Source organism: Pygocentrus nattereri, chromosome 18 (assembly GCF_015220715.1).
Source record: "Pygocentrus nattereri isolate fPygNat1 chromosome 18, fPygNat1.pri, whole genome shotgun sequence".
Classification (NCBI taxonomy): domain Eukaryota; kingdom Metazoa; phylum Chordata; class Actinopteri; order Characiformes; family Serrasalmidae; genus Pygocentrus; species Pygocentrus nattereri.
The window spans coordinates 7,318,262-7,343,054 of NC_051228.1; the positions used below are offsets into that span (position 1 = coordinate 7,318,262).

A 24,793-nucleotide genomic window follows, 5' to 3' on the forward strand; every position below is an offset into this window, starting at 1 on the left:
GTGTCTATCAGGTCTTCCAGGTGGTTGTTAGGAGACCCATTTTCTCTGTATCTTTTAATCATTTTTAAGAGTTTTGGAAACAGTTTTTACACTTATTTTGCTTTGACTTTCTCCTTCCTTATGCAACCGGATTATCTTATATCTGATCCCTCAAAATATTTGACTTCTAATGTAATACATAAAGTGTGGTACAAACAAGTTCAAACAAAGCGTAGAAAATTAGAATGACAGTGTTTTCCAAAGACTTTAGCAATAACCCTGCATTTTTCTGGGATTTTATATTTCCCTCAGACATTTAAGTGGTTTTATGTACCAAAAACACATATGCTCATCTTCTAAGCCACTTATCCTTCTGGGTCGCAGAGCCTATCCCAGCAGTCATTGGGTGGAAGGCAGGAAACAGATTGGACAGACATACACATTCACACATTCACCCACACTAAGGGGCAATTTAGGAGCGTGTCCAATAAGCCTGACTGTATGTCTTTGGACTGTGGGAGGAAAGCTTAGAACCTGGAGGAAACCCACACAGACATGGGGAGAACATGCAAACGCCATACCCAAAAAAAGTCCTAATTCATTCGCCCTTTATCCCTTAGAACTACACCTGTATGTTTTTGTTACTATGCCTATAAGACATGGTATATATAAATGGCCTTTGCTCTGATTGGCTGCCCTGTACTGTGAAACTGTACTGAACCTTACTCAGAAAGAAGTCTGGGCTGAAGGAGGAGATTTACCACTCTGTAATGTCTAGAGGGCGCTCCCGAACCAGTCCAAAATGATTTAATAATTAATATTTATACGTTTTTTAATATACGTTTAATATAAAAGAATATTCATTTCCTGAATAAAGCATAAAACAATTTACCACTGCTGTTATATTTTTAAGAGCTTTTAAACTTGAGCTATAGGAGTTTAAAACGGTGCCTCATGTACAGGGTGAGTCAAAAGTCACAGGACACCGTTTTATTTCAGAAACGAAAGGGGAAATGACAGATCTGAATACCCCAGCAAGTAATGGATGAGGGGGACCATCTTTTAGGCCATGTCCAGAATATGGCCGCTATCTTGAAAGCCGCCATGTTGGAACAAAGGCACGTTTTTCCAATGGGAAGGTGGTGATGTAGCAGATCAAAGAAGACCAGAATTGTCGCAGAAATCGATTGCAGTATCTCTTGTGGTTCAAAAGTTATCAACACAGAAAGTTGCAACAACAACTGGGAACGTTGCCTGTGATGCGCAGCTATTTGATGTGTTCACTGTGCTGTCCCTGGCGCTGAACACAGAGCTGAAGGCACAGGATCCGATCGTTATGAACCCGCATGAGAATCTCTGGAGAAATGCTGTCACAATCCTCCATGATGCGTTGCTGAAGGTGGTGTTTGTTGCGGATTTTCTCATACACAATTTGTTTGAGATGGTCCCAGAGATAAAAGTAAAATAGAAAATGAAATAAAATAAAATAAAACCTGTCCTGTGATTTTTGACTCACCCTGTACATTCATAACGTGTGTGAGCGCAAACAGCCAATGAGCTGCTCTGCTCCCCAACCAATCAGCACTCAGTAGCAGTAATGTTAGCGTCCTGCTGCCCAAAACCCGGAAAACACAGGTTAGTTTCCTTTGCTTTTTTAGTGAAATACATCCTTCTACTTTCTAAAATTAAATAAACGTTCTGGCCGAGTGATTAGAAACTACTTTAACTTAGCCGTTGAGCTCCGTTTACTTCCATTCATTGAGGACTCCCTCGTGGGCGCCCTCTGCTGTTTTACAGTCCTGTTTTTGATATAACAGGGGAAATAGGAATTGGCCAGACTCCTCATAAACTGGCTCTGGAAAGAGTCCCTGAGGCCTGTGTGAGTGGGCGGAGCTCACTTGCTGTAGGCTGAAAAGGCAGATATGTGTAAATTATTAGATTTTCATAATATCACAAAATAATTCAATGCTGGCCACGTTTGCAGCTTAGTTTCTGTATACGGACCATGTGGACAGGCTTCAGCAAAACTTGGAGCAGTGTTTACACACTACATCAAACACTTTATTTAATTAAACAGTGATGAACATTTAGTTTTAGATAATAACACTTGTACCACAAACCCTGACTGTAACCCTGCTTCATCACCTGTCCATTGACCTCAATTATAAGTGAATTTTAAGTCTAGATTTTCTGCTTTTGATTTTCTGAAGTTATTGTCTGCTAACTAACTGTGTGCTACAGCTGCAGCAGATAGAGCTTAGAAAAATACTGGACTGCTCCTTTAAGCCTTTACTGCACAGTGTTGCCATTTGGCAACAATAGCCAGGTTTCCATCCGGTAGATGGAATTAAATTATATTATATTTCCATCATTTCTTTCTGTCACCTTTGTAAAAACACCTGGATGCTGTGCAACTTCTCTATGCAGTCATGTTTTATGTTATGGCTGTATTTCGCACCCTTAGAGTGCAAAGATAAACTCACTGACATAATAAAATGTCTCAAAATCAGTCACAGACACCTCTGATTACCAGTAGAATCACTATTAACTGTTCTTCTTTGATTAGATAAAGGTACGTTTCAATGTCTTCGTTCCGCTGCTACCTGCTGCCGTCTGTCATGTTTTGTCAGGTCGTTTTTATTCAGTATGTCAAAATAGGCTTAATACTATGCAGATGGAAACCCAGCTGACGACTTTATTTTCTCATTTGTGCTTTACAGTGTATTTTGTTCTCTTTCCTTTTGGGAAACTAAAGGCTGGCACACATTTTTCTGATTACACACCATCAAATTGCTGACTGTGGTTTCTGTTTTTAGGCAATAACATCAAAGGGTGGTCTCACACGTCAAAAAAGTGTGTATGATCCAACATTACCAGCAACCAGTGTGTGGGAAGTTAGTTTCATTTCTTCATAAATGAAACCAGCTCAAATGCTATCAGTTCTATATAACATGTGGACATGATTGTTACAATAATAACGGTCCAGTAATAATGGACTTTGCCATTTTATCAACGTCACACATTAGTGTATTGGTTTACTCCCATGCATTACTGATTACAGTTTCACTGCCGCATGCTGTTGCCACATGGCAACAAAATGCAAAATTCTAAAAACTGTCATCACCAATAAGAAACATCATAATTTCCTCATGCAGTAAAGGCTCCACAGCTCAAACACTGGAGCATTTCTAGAGAAGCTATAGCGGACCATAAAGTAAAGTGTGACCCTTTGCTCTTGTTGTGGATACGCTGTCTGTGTTGATCATTAACTCAATCCTCTGGTGGCAGAGAGTCACAGGTGTGCTTCCGTAAGCAACTGTAATATGATAACAAGCCTTGCAGAAACACCCAGCCTTTTCCAGGTAAATCGAAACTTACAGTGCACCTGTGAGGTGTTTGAACAAAACCAGCTCCACAGCAGTGACCAGTGGCTCTCTGTTCTTGACCATCCTGCACTGTATCCAGATGGCCTACCAACAACCTTACATGCACCCGGTGAGTACTTTAATACACCATTTCCATTCAAGAATGTTTTGGTTTGTGGTATATGAGCTTAATTCTGGGGCTCGACTCTCCACAGTAACCACATTCCTAAAGGTTCCTGTGCGAAACACGCTTGTACATGTACACTAAGACCTCATTCTGAATTGTTTCTCCCTATTTAGAGACTTCCCTTTACAGGCTGCATCCAGGGAGGTCTGTACGAAGGGAAGACCATTACTGTGACTGGCAGAGTCCTTCCAGGAGCGGAGAGGTGAGCTGCACAATACCGGCTTGGCCAGTAGGCAAATCTTAATGCAAACCGTAAGATGATATCCCTTCCTTATGACAAAGGGAAATTTGCTCAGCCAGAATGTTCAATGTTCAGATTATGATATTATGAATTAGCATTTTCCCACACCTGTCCTCTCTGCAATGAGGTGTAAACAAGATCAATCCGATATAGCCATTACAGATTAATACCTTTCTGTGAGGGACTTTTTTTTTGTTTTAGCATGTCTGGTTCCTATTACCACCACTGGGCTGAGCTATTTTGAGGAGAATGTCCAATGAACTAAGAAGCCAAATGTTCGAAGACACTAAAATACACAATATACACACACACCTATGACCACCTCACAACTGAACTCTGTATTACTGCCTCACATCACAAAAAAGCCCTTGTGCTTTTAATGGAATAAGTTTTTGAATCTAAAGCTGCTCACATGGACCACCGAGTGTACTGATGAAGTAAGAACCCATTTTTGTTTAAACTGAGGGGCTGACAACTTATTTTCTTAACTACACTTGGGCTGGTCAGCTAGCTAACAAGCTAAAAGATGGCTAACAGGCTAAACATCTTCGTCATTAATATTACAGGCTTAGGTTAAAGTACTTATGAGATGATTGTAAAGCTACAACATGACAATCTAAAGGATGTCACCTGAATGACTTCAAATGTCTGAGTTTCAGTCAGAAGGTCAAATCCAGGCTGAGTCTCGAACAGTTCCATACTTCCTAAAAAGTGCACTGTGAAACTTTTGACATTCTATGTTCTGTAGCCAAATAGTGCAATATTTGTGAGGTAAGAATTTGGCTGATTCCCAAATGGCTATTTTAGCTATATTATGCACTGTTGATGCAGTGAATAAAGAAAATAGTTCTATATAGAACCACAAAGGGTTTTGCTATTGTCAAGTTTTTAGAAGGCTTTCATGGTGCAAAGAACCCTTTACTCATGCAAAATGTTCTTTGAGTGTTCATTGTTCTATATAGAACCATTTTCTTTACTAAAGAACCCTTGAAGAACCATCTTTTTTGAGTGTGTTATTTAACATTTTCATTCTCAGAAATGAGAAAAAATAAAGAAGCAGCCAAAACCTCCTTGGAAAATGAAAATGCTTGAAAAATGCTTGAAATCCAGGACATACCGTGTCCAGGAATGGATTCGTTTTTTTAGACAGATGACCAAAATCCAGGACAATCTAGGAAAATCCTGGATAGGTATCAACCCTAGCGGCATTTGCAAATAATTTACATGGCTCACAGGTCCAGCAGGAGGGCCCCTTGCAGAACTGACCACAGAGAGGTCAGAACAAATTCTGGATATTCTGTTTATCCCAATGGTTGCTAAGCTGATGCTAGGCCATTTCTATGGAATTCTGAGCTGTTGCTAAACATGTATATAGCCAACAGTTCCTAACCATCCACTGGCAGCATGCAAAACATAAAACCAACAAAATGTTAGCTGGTCTTTTTGCCCCTCAGACAAGCAGACATATTAAATTTTGCACCCCCAAGACAAAAAGTTTGGGCACCCCTGTTTAAGACTCTCTCAAAAAGTCAGACCTTAGTCTGGCTCACCAACCAAACTTTTCAACCAAAGGATGTGGAAGATCAACATCTAATGAATCAGGAGAAAGAGGTGTCTCTACTTGCCTGACAGTTTTGTGTCTGCATGACACACTGGAGAAGCTGTAGCCTAGCCTTAGCATTATAGCTAACAAGCTAGCCACAAATGTATCACAGCCGCCTTCCAAAGTCTATGCTGCAGCCGAGGTAGGCCGCATTTCTTGGCTGCTATATCATATCAGGCTAGATCATGTAGCCGACATTCTGAGTGATTTCGAGGACTCCAGGCCTTTGGTTACCCACAGTTCTCTGCACAATGACGTGAAGGAGAAAAAAACAGCACCATGAAAATTATTGAAAACAAAGCCGTTGGAGCAGAGCTTGTTTTTAAAAATGTAAGTTGTTCACATGTTTACATTTGTCTTCATTACTTTGTCTATTCGGCCTGTTAGCTGGATTAGGAGTGTTAGAGCAGGGAAGGCTACTACAGGGCCAGAGTTCAGAATTAAATGTCCTGACCATACAGTGATGGACTGTTTTATGCTGATATACTTTTTTATTTGGGATACTATACTACAACTGCCTAGCAAGCACCTGAGGTATCAGAGCAACCACTTTAGCAACCACCTGGGATATCATAGCAACTGCCTAGCAACACCTTAGCAACCACCTAGGATACAAAATTAACCACCTGTCAACACCCTAATAACTGCCTGAGATACCATAGCAGCCACTTAGCAACACCCTAGCAACCACAAGGAAGGATATTGCCACCAACAAGCAACACTCTAGCAGCCACCTGTGATACCATAGTAACCCCCTTACAACAACCTAGCAACCATCCAGGATACCACTGCAACCATATAGCAACTCCTTTGCAACCATCAAGGATATCATAGCAACACCCTAGCAACCACAAGGAAGGATATCGCCACCAACAAGTAACACTCTAGCAGCCACCTAGGATACCATGGTAACCACTTCACCACACCCTTGCAACCACAAGGAAGGATAATGCTACCAACAAGTAACACTCTAGCAACCACCTGGGATACCATAGTAACGCCCTAACAACAACCTAGCAACCATCCAGGATACCATTGCAACCATACAGCAACTCCTTTGCAACCATCAAGGATATCATAGCAACTCCCTAGCAACCTCCAAGCAACCCCCTGGGATACCATAGTTGTTTCTGTGTGTACATTTCTCATGAAATCTACACACAATACAAAAAGCAACAGGCATTTTCAAATTCTGTCAAACACTAATTTTAGGTTGACTTTTAAGGACTAGTCAAGCTTCTGTTCTTCTAATTCTCATAATAAACATCATACATAGAAGTTTCAAAGTAGCTAGTAAATGATTGATACTGAATCATACTGCATAAGAAACCTGAAGATGTCTATGGTGTTAAACTGACCCCTGGTCTGTCATATTTAAGTGATTGTTATTTTTGAATTGTATTGACAGGTTTCATGTAAATTTTGAATGCGGTACTATGGGATCAGCAGACATAGCCCTCCACTTCAACCCACGCTATAACAGAAACTCGGGATTCGTGGTGTGCAACACCCTGCAGAATTCATCCTGGGGCACAGAGGAACGGAGCCGCCAGATGCCGCTGCCCAGAGGGTCCAGTTTCATCCTCACCTTCCTGGTCAACCGTGACTCCTATACGGTTAGCAAGCAAAATCTACTTCTCTACAAATGCATAGTGGCCAGTTTCATTTACTCATGTTTAAATCCTTTGGACGTTCAGATGGATTTGCACATTATAATTTCAACTTAAGCAGAAAGGAGCAGAAGGAATCTGGGTTTACTTAGATCATCAAAAGCACAAATTAGTAGCCCGGGAAACTCACGGTCCAATCGCATGTGTTGTAAAAATCACACGTGATGCCACTCAGCCAATCCGATCTTTGCATTACAATGGGCACTGAGGCTCGAATGAGTGATGCACACGAAACAGGTGAGAAACAGCAGTCAGAGAAGAAAGTGAGCCAGATTATTTTACATGCTGTGCTCTAAAACAGAAAGCTGACAATAAATATTGTTGAAATCTGACTGAATTGGACTTTATTTGATTTGACATTCAGTTGTTGACTGTATATATACCTACAAGGCTACTTCAGTAAACAGTATATGGCACTGAATCATAATGCAAGGTAGATATTATGATGTTCCAGACCTTTACTTGAGGAAATTGTCTTTAACTGGGCCTTAAATTTTTAGAAAATATTTAAATCCTTCATTTCATCAAGAGTGTAGCTGGTTTCAGCATTTCGCCAGAGTGCAAGTGTGTTGTTGCCATCTCACGGGTGCTGTTAAACGTTGCTTGCTTAATTCTGGTACAGTGGCCTCTTTACACACATATCTGAAAGAAATCAGAGTAAGAGTTTACATGCGCTGAGAAATCTGATTACGGACTGAAAAAATCCAGCCTCTGTATTGTATCAGGTTTATAGACCTTACTCCGATCTAAGAAATCAGAGTATGCTGTTTACTGCAATTTCCCTCTGGGATCAATAAAGTATTCTGATTCTGATTACATGACCATTTGAATAATCAGATCATTGGGGTCATGTAAACATGTTCAATGTGATGTAGTCTTTTTTTTTTGTGAAACTGTCTCAGATAATCATAAATGGAACTCATTTCATGGAATATTTGCACCGTCTCCCTTTTTCCCGCGTGAATGTGATCTCAGTGGATGGGGGTATAGAGATTGACTCCATTGCTTTCCAGAACCCAGCTGTGAGTAACTGCCCAAGCAAACATTTTGGAGGTTTGAACATTTACCTTTCATGAAGTCAACACCAACCACAATAGTACTATAAATGTAATGTTCTCTATCTATAGACCTCCTGTGTCCAACAGCCCTCCAGCTTCCAACAGTGTTGCTTTCAATACCAGGTATGCCTTTATGATCATCACACACACTTCATGTTTTGAATTCACTTTCAGTTTGCAGTGCTAAATGCATTTTATCTCCGTGCCTCGCAGTAACACAGAGGTAAAGATGTTGGCCAGTTTGGGGGTTCCAGCTGTCTAAGGTCACTCGTTTGTCCCTGACTCTGTATCAATACTTACCAACGTTACAGAAGTGACCACAGTACAGTACAAGAGAAGGAGGAGACAGCGAGGGGTGGAAATTCACTCAGAGTGCACTTGGCCCTCAGCTAGGGTAGCTTCAGTGAGGTAACCAGCTAGCCAGACAGACTGTGTAATGCTTAGTTTTGTGGAAAAGCTGAAGATAATGAACATTAAATAAGTGCTTTGTCTATCTAGAAGCTTTGGTTTGAAACCGTGGCCTTTATTTTTGTTGCTGCTAGCTGTGTAGCCTTAGTTTGCTAACAAGCAAGCTAGCAAAATGATGAAAATGTATCAGTAGTCATTATAACAGATAGTTTGTTATAACTGAATGTTATGCTTGTGAAACTGCAAGTATTTCAAAGTGTTTTATGGCTATTGCTTATGGGTTTGTAATGATTCCTGCTACTGAAGCTGACACTCATCTTCACTTGAGCTAATAAAGTAATGAAACAGCCCTTAAGATGCCGGTGAGGGTTTCCCTGAAAGTTAGCGGCGAGAGAAAGTTGACGAGGACATCTTAAAATGAGTATTAAAAACTGGCAGCCTGTCATTGGAAGACTGCTAGTTTGAATTCCACAGTCAGAAATCCAAAATATGATTATCCCTCCTCTCTTGGTGGGAAGATCTTATTTATCATTCCCTCTGTAGTTTAGTGTGATCCTAGTCAATCGTTAGCTAACAAACAGAAATGAGCAGTTCGCAGTGACGTGAGACGGAATTTAAGTTGGAAGTGCTTTAAGTTTTAAGCAGCATAGCTTAAACCACCTTAGACTAGCATGGAAAAATTAGCTTAAGTTAGCTAAGGTGCAAATACAGAAAGTTAGCTTAAGTTAGCTGCGTCACCAGAGCTGGTTTATGAGGAGCAGCCTCTTCCTATTCATCCCATTATATCAAAAACATGACTGCAAGTCTTCAATGAACAGGGGGAATGAAGCTACAGGCTGAACAGGAGGTTGGTATAGCGTAGTGGGTAATATCTCTGCCTTCCCTGCTGTAGGCTGGGGTTCAATCCATGCCACCTGCAAACACCTGACACTATACCAATAGGAGTTCTTGGGCAAGACTCCTAACGCTGCCTTCGCCTACCTGTGTAAAAAATGATCAAACTGTAAGTCGCTCTGGATAAGAGCGTCTGCTAAATGGCTAAAAATGAAAAAAGTTAAAATACTTTCAAATCACTCGCCCAGAACTTTCCTTTCATTTTTAAAAAGTAGGACGTATTTCACCAAAAAAAGCTAAGAAAACTCCCCTGTATGTTTCCTTTTTTCTACTGCAAATGGTAGCATTAGTGCTACTGAGTGCTGATTGGTTGAAGAGCGGAGCAGCTCATTGGCTGTTCATGCTCACTAACATCATAAACCTACAAAAGCTGTTTTAAACTCCCATAACTCAAGTTCAGAATCTCTTAAACATATCAAACATTTATGGCATTTGGCTGACGCTCTTATCCAGAGCGACTTACAATTTGATCATTATACATAGGTAGGCTAAGGTGGTGTTAGGAGTCTTGCCCAAGGACCCTTATTGGTATAGTGTAGGGTGCTTGCCCTGGTGGGGGATTGAACCCCAGTCTACAGCGTAGAAGGCAAAGGTGTTAACCACTACACTAACCAACCATTTCAAAGATTTTTGAGTACCATGTTTTAAATGACATAAAAAGCTGTTGCAGTTAACAGTAACCCCTGACAGTAGGGGGTGCTGCAGGACCCTCAGCACCCTCAGTTCTCACTTCCCTGACAGTAGTTAGCCCCTTTGCTTAGCATGGCTGTTGAAAGAAGGTGCCATGCACATCGACCGACAGGCTGCTCTGCCTTTAAGGCTGCACACTGCCACAGCTGGGCAGGCCTAGAGCCTCTCAGTCAGTGTTTGCAGCATCCTTCTGTGAATGTGTAGGTGTTTCACTTTTGCAGCGACTTTGTGTGTCAACCCTACTGAGAAAGGACCATTAGAAGCCATTAAGATTAAAAAAATGGGAATTGGAAACTTAATGGTTTCCAATAGAGACCAAGTTTTGTGTAGATCCCATTAGGAAACCATCAGATGCATTTAGAATCAGCTGTTGGTCAACTTGTAAATCATTAGGATTCTTTACACTGTGATATCATCCCATTATAAAAGCCAAAACACATTACAAAACCAACAGGAACCAACAGAAACACATAATGGTTTCTATGGATATTTTCAGCAGGGAAAAGGGGAAGGTTTAGCTCGTGGGTGGGATCTGGCAACAACTAAATGAGGAGAGGATTGGATAAAAAATCAGCAAAAAATACATACAAATGCAATTTGGCATCATGACAAGAAAGATCTTCACTTGCAGGGGCAGAGAGGCAAAAACAAGGCACCCGGTCGTAAACCACGGGTCCTACAAAAGCAGCAGTTTGCAGGCCTGTTCCAGGTGGGTCTACACTGACTTTCACATAACACAGCCCTGAATGAGGGTGTTTGTTTTTTTGTTTTAAATATTGCACTTGGGCCAGTTATAAAGTTTTAACTACATTTAATTTGATGTCTCTGCTGCTTGTGGTGTCCCTGGTTTAACCCATTAAACTGCACTACTATGAAACTGCTATCCAAGTCATGTACCGTAGTTACAGTGTGGAAACTTTTTAAGGGTTTAAAGGGCCCATATCATGGAAAAACAAATTTTCCTACTTGGTATTTCCTAAGTGGTATTTCAACATTGTTAAAGTTGCAAAACATACTATTTAAGTCCATATGTATCCATATAAATCACCAAAAACACACTATTTTGAGTTCACTATTTTCGTGATGTCACAAAAAAATCAACACACATACATGTATTCGCCTATTAAGACTACAGCAGTTTAGCCCCACGCATTCACCCTGAAGATCTAAGTAGCGGTTCAGCCCAAATTGCTTTATAAATGAGGCACAATACAGAGCAGCTAATCAGAACAGACCTCATTTTCATATCAATCTTAAAGGCACAGTAACAGAAATAGCCGGTTTAGCTGTATGCGATGAAGAAAGGTCGGAAGATCAAATAAAAATGAATTATGAATTCTAATGAATTATGACTGTTTTTGGTGTATCAATTCACACAAATGTCATATGTGGACATCAGGAGAAAAAGGAAAAGACAGAATACAGATAAATGCAGGATATAGGCCCTTTAAACCAGCCATTAGGGGTGTACTTTGTGTACTTCTGGTCCCGGTCCTAAGCCCGGATAAATGGTGAGGGTTGCGTCAGGAAGGGCATCCGGCGTAAAACTTGTGCCAAAACTATCATGCAGATCACAAATATGATTGCCATACCGGATCAGTTGAGGCCCGGGTTAACAACGACCGCCTCCGGTGCTGTTGACCAGCAGGGGGGTGCCGGTGGAAATTGGACTACTGTAGGTCGAAGACCATCAAAGAGGAGAGGAGGAAGGCGGGTTAGAAGGCAGCGAGAGAGAAGGAAAGGCAGGAGTGTGGAGGATAGAGTAGGGACTCTGAACATAGGGACAATGACTGGTAAAGGCAGAGAGCTTGCAGACATGATGGAGAGAAGGAAGGTAGATATTCTGTCTGTCCAGAAGACCAGATAGAAAGGAAGCAAGGCCAGGAACACTGGAGGTGGATTCAAACTGTTCTATCATGGTGTAGAGAGGAAGAGAAATGGAGTAGGGATAATCCTAAAGGAACAGCTTGTGAAAAGTGAGTGGCATAGAAAAGAATGGTGGCAAAGGCAAAGGCACAGGCCTATGATGAGCTGTATGAGAGGCTGGACAGTAAAGAAGGAGTAAAGGACTTGTATTGCTTGGCTAAACAGAGAGATAGAGCTGGAAAGGATGTACAGCAGGTTAGGCTGATAAAGGATAGAGAGGGAAATAGTGAGTGAACAGAGAGTGAACACAGAGTGAAGATGCTGAGATTTTCGTTGGGAGTGACAAGGATGGACAAGATTAGAAATGAGCAGATCAGAGGGACAGTGAAGGTGGAGCAGTTTGGAGATAAAGCCAGAGAGGCCAGGTTGAGATGGTTTGGACATGTGTTGAGGAGGAATAGTGGATATATTGGTCAAAGAATGTTGGAGATGGAGCTGCCGGGCAGAAGGAGAAGAGGTAGACCTCAGAGAAGGTTTATGGATGTAGTGAAGGTGGACATGGAGATGGTTGGTGTGAAAGTAGAGGAGGCAATGGATAGGGCAAGATGGAGGCAGATGACCCCTAAAGGGAGCAGCCGAAAGAAGAAGAAGAAGAAGAAGAAGGGATTAGAATGTTCATCTAAATTGTGTAGGTTATTTTTATTAGTGCTTTAAAAAGATCCTCTGTTTTCTTTGTTGCAGGCACCTCCTCCATACAGTCCTCCTCAAACTTATGTAAGAACCTCATGTCCCTTAATGCACTATAGCTAGAGCTCTAACAGCTGTTCCAGCTGTGCTAAGCATTTCTTGGTTTGCAAGATTGAACGTTTTTTAGGTTGTTTTGTACACATTATAGTCATGCATGTGCTCTTTGTATGTCGAATGATATATTCCACGTATCGGTGGAAATGTCTGCGTCATATTGTTTTTCATATTCACAGGCTATGCCGTACAAAACAATCATGCAAGGTGGACTTTACCCTGGAAAAACGATCATCGTCCAGGGTTTTATCAACCACGATGCAGACAGGTAGACTCCATTAGTAGTTTCTTTTAGTAGATTCCATTAGTAATGCAAAGCTACTAGATATGGTTAAAAATATGAGTTATTAAATTTTCAGGAGATATTTCTGAGGAGACTAGATAGTTCATGTGTTTTTAGAGCTAAAGTTCAAAAAGTGATCATAAAGGTGCAGAGACTCCTGATAATGAGACTCCTAGCAACCAACTGGAAGAGCTGATAGACACCAAAACCGCCCCATCAGAAACAGCACTTAAAGCTTTCATCTTAGAGAGAAGAGAAAATCAAGCTCCGCAGTTCATTCCGAAAAAATGTATAGCCGACTCAGCACTGTGGGTCTGAAAGGACGTGTAGCTGTCAAGAAGCTCTTACTGAGATCCATCAAATGAAGAAGCTGCTGGTACTCAGAGCACTGGACAGTGAGTCCACAACTCAACATCACTGAATGTGTTTTGGTTTACTTAGGCAAAAAAAGCAACCATCTTCTAAGACAGGTGTGGAAAAATCCCGGCGGATTTCTGAGTGGACACAAAAGATACCAAAAATATGATATTTCATTATTGAGGCTTGTGTAATTTTCCTGTTGAATATATTTCTTGTTTTTTGTTTTGTTTTCCTACCCCAATGAATAACTTGCACTTAATAGCCATTTTGGTTCAATAAATAAAGGGTGGTCTCTGACTTTTGCACAATACTGTGCATTTGTTCTTATATACACTCTTAACATAGCTCTTCAAAGGTTCTTTAGTAAAGAAAATGGTTCTATATAGAACCATGAACAGGGTTCTTCAGACTGATGGAGAATGTGCTGAAGTTTTTTGTTTTTTTTAAATGTCAAGCTTGTAACGATAAAAGAACCATTTTTGGTGCTGTATAGAACCATTTTCAACCAAGATTCTATACAGAACACATCCTCCATCGATCTAAAGATCCCTTTCACCATGCAAAGGACAATTAATCATGCACAGGGTTCTTTGAGTGTTCACGGTTCTATCTAGAACCATTTTATCTACTGAAGAACCACTGAAAAAATGTAGTTTTTCTTGATAAAAACGCTTTGTATATTAGTCTCCAGACTTAAAATTGACCATTAAAATGCACAGCATGATCATTCATAATTATACTTATGCTGAGTAATATAGATAAATATACTGTGACGTAAGTTTGATCCTTTTTACTGGATTGGCATTGATGTGTCATGTAGTCTGACATAATGGAGCGAATCAGGCTGAAGTTTCTGCCTTTCTTTTTAGGTTCTGCATCAACCTGCGCTTTAACTCTGGCCTTGCTCTCCACTTCAACCCGCGTTTCAATGAAAACGCAGTGGTGCGAAACAGCCTGCTCCAGGATAAGTGGGGTCCTGAGGAGAAGATGGGGGGCATGCCCTTCTACAGAGGCCAGCCCTTCTCGGTACTGAAAACAAACTGTCCACTCAAAAACCACCACAAGCTCACAAAGATGCAGTAAACTTTCACCTCAGTTCACTTCAGCCCAATATTAGATTAAATGGCACTTTTTAATCCCACAAACTGGGAAACTCCACCGCCGTGTTTAACCCATCCATGAAGTCAAACACCACATACACACACTAGTGAGCACACACACTAGGGGGCAGTGAGCACACTTGCTCAGAGCAGTGGGCAGCCCTATCCACAGCACCCGGGGAGCAGTTGGGGGTTAGGTGTCTTGCTCAAGGATCGAACCAACAGCCTTCCGCTCACAGGGCCAGTTCCCTAACCTCCAGCCCACGACTGCCCCCAGATTTAGCTCTGCCATAGCAAAGCCTTCAAAAATAAGAAGAACTCGTCAACATTCCCCTCCACGGAAATCGTTAGTAAAAGGCTAAATATTTGTGCGTCAGTGAAGTTCAAAGCTTCTGCAGAAGTCAGTTGTTCAGGTACAAAATAATTCAAAGTGTTTTAATGTGAAAGAGTTCATTGTAGAGAAGTAATAGTAATTGTGAAATGGTCAATTGTAGAGAAATTTCTTTACTGTGGTAGTGATAGGAACCAGGGGTTGAGACATCGACGACACAAATATAGCTGCACTTAAATGTGTCTTCTGAGTTTTATGTAATGTTTACAAAAGTAAAATTAAAGAAGCTCATTCCCATCAGGTGCAAGAGTAAACAATTGCCTAGCTGTGTGTTAAAATAACGAGTTAATATCACAAAATAATGACTCATTTTCCTGCAATACTAACTTCATATTTTGAAACAGTAAGGTCAATTTCAAGAAAGTAATTAATTACTTCAAGATATTAAATCAATATTTTGAGAAAATAAGTTGTTTTTTTCAAGATATTTAAGTTTTGTTGGCATAATGCTGGAAATACTGACTTAATATTTCAAAATAACGACTTATGTACACATAATATTGACTTAATATCCTGAAATTATTTGTTTTTTCAAAATATTGACTTAATATCTTGAAATAATTTGCCAAACATTGACTTAATATCTCAAAATAGTGACTTCTTTTTCTTAAAATATTGACTTAAAATCTCAAAATGAAAAAAAGGACTTATTTTCTCAATTTTGATTTAATACTTGAAAATAATGAGGTAAATTTCAAAGTAATTATTTCAAAATATTAAGTCAATATTTTGAGACAATAAGTCATTATTTCATGCTGTTAAGCCATTTTGACTTAATAGCTTTCAAAATAATGACATTTTTTCCATAATATTGCCTTAAAATATTTACTTAATATCTTGAAATAATGATTAAGGTTCTGAAGATATTGACTTAATATATTGTAATAATGTCAAAATAACTATTACAAGATACTAAGGCAATATTTTCAGAGAAAATACATCATTGTTTTAAGATATTAAATGAAAATTGTGGGAAAATAAGTTATGTTAAAAATACTAAGTCATTATATTTGATATGCTGTTGCCAGAAACAGAAGGAAGATAATCATAGGTCTTTTTTTTATCCTCTACCTGACAGGAATGGGCTTCCATATGATATAGTGGTAAATCTGTAAGTTTTCTTTCAGGAATTTTTTTCCTTACAACGTCCTAAAGTACCTCTACACCAGGAATGGACTTCCAGCATGTGTTCTGAAGCCTGAATTTTGTCTGCACTTATGTTCATTAAGGGAACAAATTCAACAGCTTTCAACAGCTTCAGTACATTGACTAATCTTGTATCTTTAGGCCTGTCACTGTACTGGGATTAACTTATGTATCTAGGACTATGAATCATATTTTATATACAGTATATATCATATCGCTGTTGTCTGAGAAAAACCTCGCATCACCAAAATGGTAACTTTACAGGAGAAGGAAAAAACCTACTTTACTTTTAATGTAAGTCAATGGAACCAGATGTTTTTCCAAGCCATTTTGGGTCGTTTCTTTTGGTCCGTTCATCATAGAATTTACACACAATGTAAAGGTCAAGGGACACTTTTGAATTATCATAAAAACTGAAAAACAACAAAAATGGAGATCCAAGGTTTTCTTCCAATGTTTACTGAAAAGGAGTCTTTCCCCAACACCACTGATTCATAAAGTCAGCTCTGTAAATATAATCCTATTCATTAATGATAAGAAGGACACAATGTCCTCGAATGTGTGCCAGAGATCTAAGTTCAAAACCTTCTTGTGATGCAGTCTACACATTAGTTCATAGTGCATTTTCATAGGCCAGATAAACCAGATTACGTGGCATGAATAGTTCTTTACACCTGTGTCTCATGGAAATGTCTGTGTGAGCTTTTACTAATATTAGACCGTCCATTTCAGGTGACCATCGTCTGTGACACTCAGTGCTACAGGATCATGGTCAACGGCATCCAGATGTTCACCTACAACCACCGTCACTTCTTGCTTCAGCAGATTGACATCCTGGAGGTTGAAGGCAATGTTAGCCTCAACTCTGTGTCAGCGTAAGGACTGATGCTCGCCCAGGGGCTGTTCATCATGTCTTGACAATTGACTCTTTATCAATAATCGATTAGTCTATATAGGACCAGAAACAGTCAAAGAACCCTTTCCATGATTGAAAGGTTCTTTTCATTATGAAAAGGGTTCTTCAGATTTGATGGAGAATGTAATTTATATGAAAAAAGTCTCTTCTATTGTTATGATGTCAAGCTTATAATAACAGAAGAACCCTTTTTAGTGCTCTATAGAACGCTTGTCAAAAAAGGCTGTAAATAGAACCGCATAAGAACGCTTTCACAATGAAAAGAACCTTTTAATCATACAAAGGATTCTTCCACTATTTAATAAAGTAGCTGATAAGTTACGAGTTACTGCACGACGCGAAGCAGAGTGCCTAAAACTCCATTTTCTGTGATAAAACTGCAGGAACGCATGGCCTCAAGTGGCTTACTCCAATGTGAAATATGATAAAATACACAATCTTTCACAAAAATGATCATAACTGACAGCTAAGAATTGCATAAACAAGAATCCTCCCAAGAAAATTAGTTCCTTTAGAAGAAGGTATTGTTGCCAAGCAACCACAGAGAAGTTCGTCACTGTATATTGCGGTCATTTCATCATTATTTTTTATTTCTACTTCTGACTGAAACATGAAGCACTTTATCGCTTCAAGTGACACTTTTTGGACTTTTATCCTGCCGTTTTACAGTGAATCAAGCCGCAGGTACTGTAATTCAAGCCTGTGATATTAATGATGGAGCCTGTTAGTTAGCTGACCAGCCTAGTTCTAGTTAGCTAAGAAGATAAGTTATCAGACCCTCATTTTAAACAAACACGGGTTCCTACTTCATCAGTACACTCAGTGGTCCATGGCAGCAGCACGGGAGTCGAAGATTATTTCATTAACAACACAATGTAAAATCGCAGTAATGCACTGCTTCCAATGACTTATTGCTTTTATAAACTGGCGGCCAACATAAAATATGTTAAAATACACACTGTTTTCAATTAGTTGTTAGTAATAATAATCTTTAGCTTCATTTACTCCCATTCACTGATTATTCACTTGTGGGCTATTTTGTAGTCCTGTTTTTGACATAATGGGGGAAATAGGAAGCGGCCGGACTCCTCATAAACTGGCACTGACTTGTGACTGGCAGTTTCTTTTGCTGGGGATTTTTCTTTATCTGATGTAGTTTTATTTCCTGTAGAAATATTTTTCTCTCTGATGTTTAAACATCATAATCTTTTTCTGTACTTGAATGGTCCGACATCATTTCTTTTGGCCTTCCTCTCACTCTCTGTTCATTTGTCAATAAACACTGAGGAATATTCCACTTGCAGTCGTGGTTGTGATTTCAGTAAAATCAGTTTCCTTAAAGTCTGCTCTTGGATTAAGAACTAATTTTAAATTAAGCCAACTTGTTTCAAGTACCAGCATAACAGGTAAGTACTAGTGGATTTATACTCCACTAGCATTTAGTCATCTCCACTTAAATTAGAGGTTTATTTTCTTGTTCCTTGGCCTTCATTCTTTCAGTGTGCTAAAATTAAGAATGCAAAAAACTGAATTAACCATTAAAATTTCAGGCTTATTACACACTAAGGCTTATTATTCAGTAACAACAGGGACTTCAATACAAACTGGTTGAGCTATTCTTAGGTTATCGAAGTGTGTAATAAAACACTTCAGCCCTGGTCATCTACGGGGTTAAAGAGTTGTTTGGTAATATTCAGTATGTTTCACTGTTTGCAGTAAAACTGCTAAAAAACCAGCATATTTTTACCTATTCCAAGCCTTTGAACACTTATCAGGGCCTAATTATTTCTAGAACCAACTTATTTTAAGATGTCTTGTCAAGTACAATGATATTTCTGCATGGACAGATAATTTGACTCATTTAAAATAATTTTCTCTTCAAATTCACTGTCCATTTCCTGTATTTTAGCTCATGTCTTTTGTGTGGAGAGCTTCTAGCAGTTCTGAGAATGTTTTAAATGCAGTATGCTTGACTGCAGCTTGAGTTTGTTCAGCTCTTTCACTGCAAAAAGAGATCTAAGCAAGTGAAATCTAGTTAATATATCTATTATTTGAGATTATTGGAAGAATATAAGATTTTCAGACCTATTTCTATACATTTGTAATTGCTTTAAGCCATTTTAACTAATAAAAGTGTCTTGGTTGATTGGCACTTTTATATGTTTCAAGTATTAGCTCATCAAAATAAGCAAAAGTATCACTTATTTCTTAAAAGAAGTAAAATTATCTGCCAATGGAACACACTTTCTAGACATTTCAACTAAACCAAAGGACTTAAAACGAGTACAAATGTATTAAAATAAGTCAAATATTCCTATAACATTCTTACAACAATCTGACAATTAGAAATATTAGACTATATTTAACCCCTCAAATGGTCAGGACCTGCTGGTAGGCCTGAAATTTTATTACACCCATCTATTACCCAAGAATAGCTCAACTAGTTTGCATTGAATTCTCTGTAGTTACTGAATAATAAGCCTGAATATGTAATAAGCCTGAGATTTTAGGGGGTTAAAGATTTTTCTGCTTGCTTAGATTTCATTCTTAGCAGTGTCCTTCACTTGAAACATGCTGACACCTTGACTCAGATATCTGCTATATTCTACTATATAATGTATAAGCTGTTTTTCCCTTTAGGTAATGTTTATTTTTACTGCATGTAATATGTTCTCCACACACACATCTACATGCTTAGTCTGACTTTTTGTGGGGGGGGATTTTCAGCCGTGCTAACTTACATTACATCCATGAGCTAACGACAGGCTTGTTGTCCGTCGGGTAGCGTTGATAGGCACATCATCACCTACTACTTTCAGCTCCATCTTCATACAGCATTGGATTAGTTTAGATATTTTGCACCCAATTTATTCCCGTCACTATAAGTCTATGTTCCCCCCAACATTTCATGTAAAAAATGACCATGGATGCCTCTAAAAACACCTTATGATTTTTGATTATGTTGCCATGCACCAGCAAACAGGGAAAATATTACCCATAAATGTCATGTTCCACCACCCCCTCCTACCGTCCCCACCTACCATCGAGAGGAAATGCTCAACAAGGTCTGAGACCTTCTCTGACATTGTGCTTTACGGTATGGCAGGAAAACGTGTTGATTTCCAGCTCATGTTTTCTTTTCTTTGAGGATAATAAACATTGTACACTCACTTGTCACTTTATTAGAAACCCCTACCTTGTAGTTGGTGTACAGTTATTAGCCCATCCAGTGATGTAGGCGGAAATGAGTGTTTTGGTATGAAAAAGTAGGTTGGCCAACTTGGTAGATTTCCAAACGTGCTAATGTCCTGATATTTGGGGTGTCCCATGTTGGCTGGCTACTCCAGCATTGGCTCCAGTGGTGGGCAGTAACATACTTAAGTAGTTTCTCAACTTTTTCAAAGTCAGATATCTTACTCCACTACATTATGGGAAATCTGTTGTTCCTTTTGGTTTATGTGTGCATAAAAACATAACATGTCAAAAAAAAAACAAAAAAAAACAATGCAAGAACAATCATCAATGCTTTTGATCATTTTAATATCAGCGTCAGACTAATTAATGACAATCTATTAAATACTGGTGTTACAAGAGTGATTTTGATAATATGGAAACGGGACATTAGAGTCATAATTAATCTTTCAGTACTTTTGCTTTTGATACTTAAGTACCTTTGAAGGTAAATGCTTTAGTACTTTTACTCAAGTAGAGTTCTAAAGGGAGGAACTTCTACTTTTACTGGAGTAATATTTTACCTTGGGTATCTGTAAAAATACATGGTTTGCGTACTTTGTGCACAGTTGGCTCGTAACTCACTCGCCATGGCGACAGATGATGCCATCTTCAACAAAATGTTTGGTTTAACAATTTGTCTTTTGGAAAGGCTCTTTTCTAGTTTGGTAATGGGGCCTTCCACACATTAACTGAGAACTTTTGTGCTTTACCAGAAAGCCAGCTGGCTCTTTTGACTGACGCCACTGAGCGTTATGAGATTTTCCATTCTTCTTCCATCTTGTGACCTGTTGCCTCATTTATAAGGCCTCGTTTATAACGCCTGATTTGATGGCTGGATATTTTTAGGTGGTTAACCACTCTGAACCTAGCAGTGACCTTAACTTCAGTGTTAAAACCCCAGAAACAGAGAATGGTTATGGTCAATTAGCCAAATAATATCTAAACAACAGCATCCTGTGGTTTCTGTCCATGACAACAGATAGTCTGTAACTGTACACCTATACAGGGAACACATTAGGTATGTGGACTGAGAGTGGAAGTACAAAGAAAGGGTTTCTAAGTGGCCACTGAGTATGTGAACCACATTTTGGTAGTGGAAACCGTGTTCAGTTCCTCACTTGCTTATAACTGCCATGACCTCCAGGGGGCAGGATTGAGCTGGTATTTGCTGGGTACATGTTGCTTTAAAGCTGTTAGATTTGTTTTATTTGCAAATTCCCAGTCATTTTCATACGATGAAAAGCAGCCACATTTAATATCAACTATTGATATTGATAAATACAGAATGCTGCGTACTAAACCTTGAAAAAGCAAACCATTTCACGCTGAATGAGTTTTCTAGGCCTACTGTAGCAGCTGTCTTGCTGGTGGCAAATCAGGGTTGAGGAGAATGAAAATATATTCAGTGATATGATAAATGATAGGGCGGCACGGTGGCGTGGTGGGTAGCGCTGTCGCCTCACAGCAAGGAGGGCCTGGGTTCGATTCCCTAGCTGGGCAGCCAGGGTCCTCTCTGTGTGGAGTTTGCATGTTCTCCCCGTGTCTGTGTGGGTTTCCTCCGGGTTCTCCGGTTTCCTCCCACAGTCCAAAGACATGCAGTCTGGCCAATTGGACATGCTAATTTGCCCCTAGGTGTGTGTGTGAGTGACTGTCTGTGTCTGTCTGTCTGCCCTGCGATGGACTGGCAACTTGTCCAGGGTGTATCCTGCCTTCTGTCCGAAGACTGCTGGGATAGGCTCCAGCACCCCCCCGCGACCCTGATGGAGAAGCGGCTTAGAAAATGGATGGATGGATGGATAATAAATGATAACAATCAATTAATAGAAAAGGACAAAAGAACTAAACTTCTGCAAAAACTTGCCAGCATGTCTGTCTCTTGATTCTAATGCAAATACTATGCTAATTTCTAATTGCACACCAAAATCTCACAATCATCTGTGTTTTTACCCCCCCCCCCAATTCTGTCAAGCTCCACCTGTTAGCTAGGTCCCCCAAATACAAATTATTTAAATAATTTAGTTTTACTGAGGTCCACTGTTTAAGGTCCACCATTTGTTTGATTGTGTGTATCAAAAAACAGCCATACTTTATTTTTACATGACAAGCTTCCTTCATAATTAAACTGGCTGTCCCTTTAAGACAGATATACGGTATGTAAATGACCTAAGTTCTGATTAGCTGTTCTGCATTGTGCCTCATTCAGATAACACTAAAGGCTGAAACACCCCTTATAACTTCAGTATGAATGGGTGGAGCTAAACTGCTGTAGGCCGATATATGCGGACGTATGTAAATGTGTCTGTTTTTTGTGACATCACAAAAAACAGTGAATCCAAAATGGGCTGTTTTTGCAGCTTATGTTTCCATATATGCATTTTATGGACTGTGGAGGGAACCGTATGTTTGTTCGAATGTAGCTAACCAGTACTGAAAGCTTACAACCCACTAAGTAGCGTCATGCAAACTGCATGACTACATTATCACATTTGCTTCAAACTGTTTAGAGTTGATAAGTAATCTGTGGGTTCTGACACCGTATAGAAAAAGCCCTAAGATCTATAATCTATTCCTTTAAGTCCTTCACTTTTCTCTGACAACATTGAGGCTATGCCTGACAGTGTAGTGGGACAGTGTACTGACTGTTTTTGACCACCGTGCAGTGTCTGTTTTCTCTGTCCATGCTGCTGTTCATACAGTCTCACACACAGAGCAACAAGTCCGCCTTTCTTCCCCTGAGCTGTCTTTCTGACATTCTTCAGATTACTGAATTGAATTCATTTTGGAGCATGTGATTGGTAAATGACCTCAGAGGAAAGACTTGAACAGCAGTGAAAAGGAGATTTTGTCTTGTGGAAAAAGGATCACTAACCGCATCTACGGCTAGCCTCTGACTGGAAAACAGAAAATAATACCAGGAATTTTATTTCAGAAAGTATTTCACACTCAAACCTCCGCTATGCTTAACCTCAGTAACCTACACCTAAACCTAAACTCAGTAACTTACACCTAAACATTATACTGACCTTAACCTCAGTAAACTACACCTAACCTTAACCTCAGTAAACTACACCTAACCTTAACCTCAGTAACCTACACCTAACCTTAACCTCAGTAAACTACACCTAACCTTAACCTCAGTAACCTACACCTAACCTTAACCTCAGGTAAACTACACCTAACCTTAACCTCAGTAACCTACACCTAACCTTAACCTCAGGTAAACTACACCTAACCTTAACCTCAGTAACCTACACCTAACCTTAACCTCAGTAAACTACACCTAACCTTAACCTCAGTAACCTACACCTAACCTTAACCTCAGTAAACTACACCTAGCCTTAACCTCAGGTAAACTACACCTAACCTTAACCTCAGTAACCTACACCTAACCTTAACCTCAGGTAAACTACACCTAACCTTAACCTCAGTAAACTACACCTAACCTTAACCTCAGTAACCTACACCTAACCTTAACCTCAGTAACCTACACCTAACCTTAACCTCAGTAACCTACACCTAACCTTAACCTCAGTAACCTACACCTAACCTTAACCTCAGGTAAACTACACCTAACCTTAACCTCAGTAACCTACACCTAACCTTAACCTCAGGTAAACTACACCTAACCTTAACCTCAGTAAACTACACCTAACCTTAACCTCAGTAACCTACACCTAACCTTAACCTCAGTAAACTACACCTAACCTTAACCTCAGTAACCTACACCTAACCTTAACCTCAGGTAAACTACACCTAACCTTAACCTCAGTAACCTACACCTAACCTTAACCTCAGGTAAACTACACCTAACCTTAACCTCAGTAACCTACACCTAACCTTAACCTCAGTAAACTACACCTAGCCTTAACCTCAGGTAAACTACACCTAACCTTAACCTCAGTAACCTACACCTAACCTTAACCTCAGGTAAACTACACCTAACCTTAACCTCAGTAAACTACACCTAACCTTAACCTCAGTAACCTACACCTAACCTTAACCTCAGGTAAACTACACCTAACCTTAACCTCAGGTAAACTACACCTAACCTTAACCTCAGTAACCTACACCTAACCTTAACCTCAGTAAACTACACCTAACCTTAACCTCAGTAACCTACACCTAACCTTAACCTCAGGTAAACTACACCTAACCTTAACCTCAGTAACCTACACCTAACCTTAACCTCAGTAAACTACACCTAACCTTAACCTCAGTAACCTACACCTAACCTTAACCTCAGTAAACTACACCTAGCCTTAACCTCAGGTAAACTACACCTAACCTTAACCTCAGTAACCTACACCTAACCTTAACCTCAGGTAAACTACACCTAACCTTAACCTCAGTAACCTACACCTAACCTTAACCTCCGTAACCTACACCTAACCTTAACCTCAGGTAAACTACACCTAACCTTAACCTCAGTAACCTACACCTAACCTTACCCTCAGTAACCTACACCTAACCTTAACCTCAGTAACCTACACCTAACCTTAACCTCAGGTAAACTACACCTAACCTTAACCTCAGTAACCTACACCTAACCTTGACCTCAGTAAACTACACCTAACCTTAACCTCAGTAAACTACACCTAACC

General features: G+C 39.7%; 1 protein-coding gene and 1 non-coding gene across 2 annotated transcripts; one reads left to right on the forward strand and one right to left on the reverse strand.

Moving 5' to 3' along the window:
• The first annotated feature begins 3,310 nt into the window (after positions 1-3,310).
• On the forward strand, positions 3,311-18,255 carry LOC108435811 (galectin-9-like). Its single transcript, XM_017711893.2, has 10 exons — positions 3,311-3,474; positions 3,645-3,733; positions 6,784-6,991; positions 7,948-8,067; positions 8,173-8,226; positions 10,727-10,804; positions 12,703-12,735; positions 12,942-13,030; positions 14,275-14,431; positions 16,775-18,255. Exons 1-10 carry the CDS (start codon positions 3,445-3,447, stop codon positions 16,919-16,921), a joined length of 1,005 nt encoding a protein of 334 aa, XP_017567382.1. The 5' UTR covers positions 3,311-3,444; the 3' UTR covers positions 16,922-18,255.
• LOC119266069 lies at positions 14,787-14,897 on the reverse strand. The gene has a single exon (XR_005131844.1). It is a non-coding gene; the product is annotated as a U5 spliceosomal RNA (small nuclear RNA).
• Positions 18,256-24,793: the final 6,538 nt, after the last annotated feature.

Bases quoted from the DNA above. Each gene is read 5' to 3' on its own strand.
- LOC108435811 (XM_017711893.2), top strand. From the start codon at position 3,445: ATGGCCTACCAACAACCTTACATGCACCCG. The intron at 3,734-6,783 runs GTGAGCTGCACA...TTGTATTGACAG, and splicing joins GTCCTTCCAGGAGCGGAGAG to GTTTCATGTAAATTTTGAAT. The intron at 12,736-12,941 runs GTAAGAACCTCA...TCATATTCACAG, and splicing joins ACAGTCCTCCTCAAACTTAT to GCTATGCCGTACAAAACAAT.